Source organism: Nannospalax galili, unplaced genomic scaffold, assembly GCF_000622305.1.
Source record: "Nannospalax galili isolate Female #2095 unplaced genomic scaffold, S.galili_v1.0 scaffold1128, whole genome shotgun sequence".
In the NCBI taxonomy this organism is placed as follows: domain Eukaryota; kingdom Metazoa; phylum Chordata; class Mammalia; order Rodentia; family Spalacidae; genus Nannospalax; species Nannospalax galili.
Genome location: NW_008358632.1, coordinates 1,826,766 through 1,833,659, shown reverse-complemented (window position 1 = coordinate 1,833,659; position 6,894 = coordinate 1,826,766). Strand labels below are relative to the sequence as shown.

The 6,894-nt window shown below is 35.9% G+C and overlaps 1 protein-coding gene across 1 annotated transcript in view; it reads right to left on the bottom strand.

Moving 5' to 3' along the window:
- Nsf (N-ethylmaleimide sensitive factor, vesicle fusing ATPase) overlaps nucleotides 1-6,894 on the bottom strand; it is a 171,834-nt gene that overhangs the window by 69,861 nt on the left and 95,079 nt on the right. The window contains exon 10 of the mRNA XM_008821914.2: nucleotides 1,316-1,481. Within this exon, the coding sequence (XP_008820136.1) occupies nucleotides 1,316-1,481 (166 nt within the window). The remainder of the gene's footprint in view (nucleotides 1-1,315; nucleotides 1,482-6,894) is intronic.

Here is a 6,894-nt window from a genome sequence, read left to right as displayed (position 1 = left end):
AAGAATCCAAGTGCAACCGATTAGAACTAATAATAATCAGATGCATACAGATTAGAGATGCATGCGCCAACATCTCAGTGTTAGTAGCAAAAACAATGAGTCTTTCTGCAAGGAACAATATATTCTAAAATGAAATGGAGATCTTTTTTAAAGTTTAAAGCCTCATTCAATTTTATGTCTTATAAGGTTTATACCGAGTACAATAATGTATAACTGTATTAGTTCAAATGTGAACCTAAAAATTTAGAGCCAATATTGAAAGAGAAGCGTCTTTGCTTTGTTATTGAATATGTTAATGCTGTAATGAAATGCTTCTAATCATGTGGTTATTAAATAATTAAAAAAAAAATAGTAACTTTCCTAACAGGACATTTTGTAAAAGTCAAACACAAAACCAAATAACACTAAAATAAAGACAGCATTTGTTCTTGATCTATCCTAAGAAAATACTGGGAGACTTTGTAATGAAACTTCAACTATTTACAAAACAAACTTGGGGCTGGAGAGATGGCGCAGCTATTAAGAGCACTGGCTGCTATTGCAAGGACCTGGATTTGATTCTCAGCACCCACATGGCAGCTGACAACCACCTGTAAGCCCAGTTCCAGGGAAATCTGACACCCTCTTCTTACCTCTGCAGGTACTGCACGACACAGGTGCACTTACATACATGCAGGTAACACACTCATACACATAAAACAAAAATTAATAAATAAAAAATTTTTACAGCCGGGTGTGGTGGCACATGCCTTTAATCCCAGCACTCGGGAGGCAGAGGCAGGTGGATCTCTGTGAGTTTGAGGCCAGCCTGGTCTACATAGTGAGTTCCAGGACAGCTGGGGCTACAGGGAAACCCTGTCTCAAAAACACACACACATACACACACAAAAAAATTTTTACAAACAAACTTAAGGTTCAGAGAAGGTCAGTAACTTGTTAAAAGGAGGGAGGGACAATGTGAACACAATCTGTCTAGCTCCAAAAGCCTCTTCCCTCTTTTGTGGGCAGCAGTTTCAATTTCCATAAAACAGTACCTTTTTTTTTCCTTGCAAAAATCATCTTAAGAAGCAGCTTAGAACAGACAACAGTGCTAACACAGGCACTGAAGCTCATCTGTGGGTGAGCTATAAGTTTCAGTCTATGCATCATGAAAACCCATCCTCTATTTTCTTATTAAGCCCAGAATAAAACAGTCAAATTCTTCGGTTTCACTTAATTCTAAGTTGGAGACAATGGTAAAGGAGATGCACAACCTATGCAGACCTTAGTGTGTCGAATGCTTGTGGCAGAACTTCGGAAAGCAAACCGAACATACCAATGACGAGGATGTTGTTGAGCTGCTCTACGCCGTCAATTTTGGACAGCAGCTGGTTGACAACAGTGTCATGGACTCCGGTGCTACCAGCCATGCTCCCTCTCTGCTTACAGATGGCATCGATTTCATCAAAGATGATGATGTGCAAGCCACTGTTAGCACCGAGCTATTAAGGAAGGAAATTATGTTAAAGGTCACAATTTGAAAGTATGAAATAAACTCATCAAGAAAAACAAAAACAAAGCTTTCAACAGGTTGATTTTGCTCCACTTTTTTCAAATACAGATGATCATAATTTAAATCATGGTTGTTGCCCTGACAAAGGTATTGAATTGTAAAATAGCTAATAGCTCTTTAGGTTAAATTAACATGAGCCTCCAAACACTTTATATTCAATAATTAAGATTCCTATGAGGAACCAAAGGGGAAAGAGAACTCTAGAAACTTGTTACTTAAAAATTTCAATTGACACACAGTAACTGCACAGTTACTATGGGGTACAGTAACATTTTGATACATGTATACAATGTGCAATGCCCAGATGAGGGTGATACCATGTCCATCACTTCAAACATTGAATATTTCTTCATTTGGGGATATGATTAACTGATTTTTCCCTCTACTAGCTATTTTGAAATATGTAACTCATTTTTGTCAATCACAGTTCTTTTACTTTCTTTTTAACACAGAAAAGAAAAATAAAGATGTACAGAGAATTAACATAAACTAAATATAAAATTATATAATACAAATTAAATGATGAGCATAGTGAGATTCAGAATTAAATATGGTTAGAATTCATTAATCTTGGACATAAACTTTAAAATAAGGGGTTTAGGGGGATGCTGAAATGGCTCAGCAGGTAAAGGCATTTGCCACTAAACACAATGACCTGAGTTCAATAATGGGAGCCACATGGTGGAAAGAAAGAAGTGACTTCCATGTAAGTTGTCTTCTGACTTCCGCATACACGCTATGGTATGCACACACAAATAAATACATATATACATATACATAGTTTCTTTTTAAGCAGTTTAGGGTCATGAGATGGCTCCATAGGTAAAAACACTTGCTGCACAAGCCTGATGACTTGGATTAGATCCCTAGAACCCTTGATGGAAGGAGGGAGTCAACTCCTGAGAGCTGTCCCCTGATCACAAGTGAGCACACGCATACACCTACACACATGCACACATACATCAATGATAATAAAATTAAAAGGTATATTTTTCCATATTATAAAAGAAGAAAATGTGTTAACTTTGCAAAAGTTGTAAAACAATGAAAAATGAAGCTAAAAAGTACCTTTATCACCTAAAGATAAACGCTATTAATATTCTAGATATTTTTTCTTAAAATCTACATTTATTATTTATTAATTAATTTATTTGGTGTATGTATGGTACACATGTGGAAGTCAAAGGAGAACTTGTAGGACTTGGTTCTCTCCTTCCACCATGTGAGTCCCAGGGACTGAACTCAGGTCGTCAGGCTTGGTGGAACGCTCCTTTATCGGCTGAGCCATCCTGCTGGTCCTCTACAGATTTATTTCTACACTTTAATTTTAACTTTTTTAAAAAAGGAAACTCACCATATCTTGTATTCTCTTGAACATTTATTATTATTTGAAAACAATTTCAAGTGGTTATTTTTGTTTCTAATTGCAAAATACATGATTATAGAACATTTGGGGAAAATATGTGAAACATAAAGAGATTGTAATTACCCAAAAGTCAATTAGCCAAAGGAGAGGTATGTAATACTCTTAGCCTTCTTGTTTTTCCAATCTAGTTATTATCTTAAATCCTTTTCCAAAACAACAGTATGATTTCTAGGAGCTCGCTAATATCACATCATGACTGGTTTTATAGTTCAACACCCCCTGCTCTATATTAGTTCCTTTATGCTATGTATTTAATTATTTCTAATTATATATGTTGCTACAATGAACATTTTTCATAATTACTTCCTAAACACAATTATTAAGTTAAAAGGTACAGTGAACATTTTAAAGATCATAAGATCTCAAACACTTTTCTAGAAAATTTTGTTGTTGCTTTGTAGTGCCAGGGATCAAATCTAGGGTGTTGTGTACACGAGGCAAGCATTCACTCTCAGCCCTTCAGAAAGGTGATTTTTTTTAAAAATCAGTTCAGAATTTCACAATACATGACTGTGCCTATTTTGACACAGACTCACAAATAAGGAATATCAAAAACATTTAAAAAGTAATTCTCAACTTGATAGTGAACAATACTATTTTTCTATGGCTTTCATTTGTGTTTAGTCTCTCTTCTATACATTTTTCTGTCTCCTTCATTATTAATTTATAAAATGCTTTCTAATTAAAGCTACTAATAGATTTTGTAAATATTGCATTCCAGTTCACCATCTGTCTTACTATTACTTGTAGCATTCATTTTGATAAGTACAAGGTATATTCTGCTTATTTTACTGTTTAAATCAGCCAGTAGTATCAGTTTTTGCTTTTAAGACGTTTGTGTTACTTTTATCCTTAAAATCCTTCCCTATTACAGGCACTGATAGTCACCTATATTTTCTTCTCTTCAAATTTTTAATATTACATGTTAATTTTTAGCTACTGGGGATCTTTGTATATGTATTGTAAAAGTGAGGTAAGAATCCAACCAGTTCTCCAAATAATCAGTACTGTTCATTAAGTAAATCCTTCCTTCCTTCAGGGATTGAGACACTATCTCTTCTAGGCTTTGGATTTTAGGCATGTTAGATTATTACCAGTTCAACTATTTTGTTTCTTGAACTCAAATATGTTATTATCTTCCTAAATTTATAGTAATAGGTTAGGCAAGCTCTTCCTCACCACATACTGTTGTTTTTCAAAACTATTCTTTCTCAAAACTTTTTGAGCCAGGCATGGTCTCACCTTTAATCCCAGCACTCAGGAGGCAGAAGGCAGGGGGATCTCTGTGAGACTGAGGGGAGGGGAGGGGAGGAGAGAGGAGGGGAGGCAAGGAAGAGAGAGAGAGAGAGAGAGAGAGAGAGAGAGAGAGAGAGAGAGAGGAAGGGTAGGTTAGGGCTGGGAAGATGACTTAGTTGGTAGAGTGCTTGCTGTACAAGGACCTGAGTTCAGATCCCCAGCACCAGGCATAGTGGTGTGCACCTGTAACCCCAGCTCTAAGGACACAGGGACAGGTAGATACCAGGGGCTTGCTGGTCAGCCAGTCTAACCAAATGACAACTGTAGGTTCAGTGAGAGACTATCTCAGAAAACAAGGTACAGAGCAACAGAGGAAATCACCAACACTGACTTCTGGTCTCCATGCACACACATGTGCATACACATGCATACATATACACAAAAGGAAGATATAAAGAAAGAAACAGAAGAAAGGGAGGGAGGGAATGAAATCCATGCATTGATTAAAATTGGATTAAATCTGTAAATAAGTTTAGGAAATACTAATGTATTCTGATTTTAGTGGTGCTTCCATAAATCTACAACATAATAAAATTTATAAAACTATAAACTAGAAGAGAAAAAAGTAAAACTTACTGTATACTAATAACATAAAGCAGATAAAATGTGGTGGTGTACGCCTTTAATCCCAGCACTTGGGAGGCAGAGGCAGGCAGATCTCTGTGAGTTCGAGGCCAGCCTGGTCTCCATAGTGAATCCAGGACAGCTGGGGCTACAGGGAGACCCTGTCTCTCAAAAAGACAAAAAAAAAAGTATTATAATACATCCTATTACTTATATTTGCATTCATTCTTTAATGCAATTTTTTATGAGATGATACTCATGTTCATCAAGGTTTTTGAAATGTAGATATTTTCCCCCTAGGTATTCACTTAAAACGGTTCTCCACAAATATTTTGAAAACTAAACTGAAGTTTGAAAAAAATTCATCTCTCAGTGTCACTACGTATACTGAATAGATGTCTAATGATAAATGACAGCTTATTTCTTAAAAACAAAAATCATTTATTACACATAGAGAAACAGGAACTTCAAGCTTAGCTGTACCAAAGCATTTCTATGTAGACGGTATAATTAGTTCGGTGCAAAACTAGGATACTCTTGCTTGTGACTAAAAAATGGTGGGATTTTTATTTCTGTTTTTTTGTTTGTTTGTTTTGACAGGTTCTCATTGGCTTTAAACTCATAGAGATCCACCTGTCTCTGCCTTCCAAGTGCTGGGATTAAAGGTGTGTACAACCAACCATTCCTGGTGGATTTTACATTAAAGAAAATGTATGTGCAAGGTTGTCTACCTAATATCAAGAAAAACGTAGCTGTAATGTTTGCATTTTGCTGCCAGCATATTCCGTGTTGTACTAGAATTATAACTTCCTTCTTAGTCCATCCCCAAATGTTACCTAGATGAAGAGGGATGCCAAAGGCAGTAAGAACACCGTTTGATTAAATGATCACAGAGGCAATCTGGTCTAAACATAATTCAATACGATTCTGACCTTTTCAGAACCTTTCTAATCTTATGACCTGTCATCAGTCCCCTCCACCTGGTCAGTACAGTAACATCAATTTTTACAGGTGTGTTACTTAAAGAAAGGCATGTTCTTATTGCAATAAGATATGAATCAGGTAAGGAAGAATATTGAGATTAATGTCCACAGGTTAATATAGCTGAATTATCAATTAGCAGTTTACCAAAGGATTTAAGTTTCACAGCACAAGCCTCTTCTAGTCGGTTTCTACCACTTGCAGTCTTTCCCGCAGAAACAGAGCTGATTCTATTGAGCCCCTGGCAACAGGCTTCGAAGTGGCTGTTCTATATTTATCTAGTTGACCTATATGGAAGTGCTCATCACTGTCAGCCTGGACTGTCCAGAAGCACAGAGGGGAGGCTTGTCTTTATTATGTAACACACACTTGCCCTCCATGGGGCCATTAGCTGGGTATACCAATCCATGTCTGAATGTAACTGAAAAAAAGCTGGCCATGATTAATATCTATCTATCTAGAAACCCTTTGCCAACTCAGTTTTCTCATTAGCAGGGCCATATTTAAACCAACTGCAAGTTTAAAAACAGTACCAAAGTGACCACACAGCTATGTGGAAACTATTATAAATGAGACTGTATAAAACACTACTGTATATGGCATTGTAACTCACTTTTGCATAGTGTATAACTATCAGGGTCCATTAAGACTCAATTTTACTTTTGTAGATCTTTTTTGAACAGTTGAAATTATTTATAGACTGTTACGTCATGCCTTTTTTTATGTTTTCAAAGAACAAGAAGAAAAATGTATTCTTAAAATACACTAAACTCATTTTTATCTTTCAATAACTGTGTTAAGTCCACTATATCTTTTTATAAATCTAAGATATATTATGGCTATTTCATCATTCTGAAATTACATCATTGCCAATTATTCCCACCTATGTTTAAAAAGATTAAAATAGTAATACTCTGAAAGAATGGTGAAGTCACTTAGAAGAATGATGCAGCAGCACAATGAACACCATGAGAACAGCACTCCTAAGCAAATGCAGCTACGAAAAATCTTGAGAAGAAACATCTTGACTTCAATAGGTAAAGGAATGCCATACAAATGTTAAAGTGAATAACAG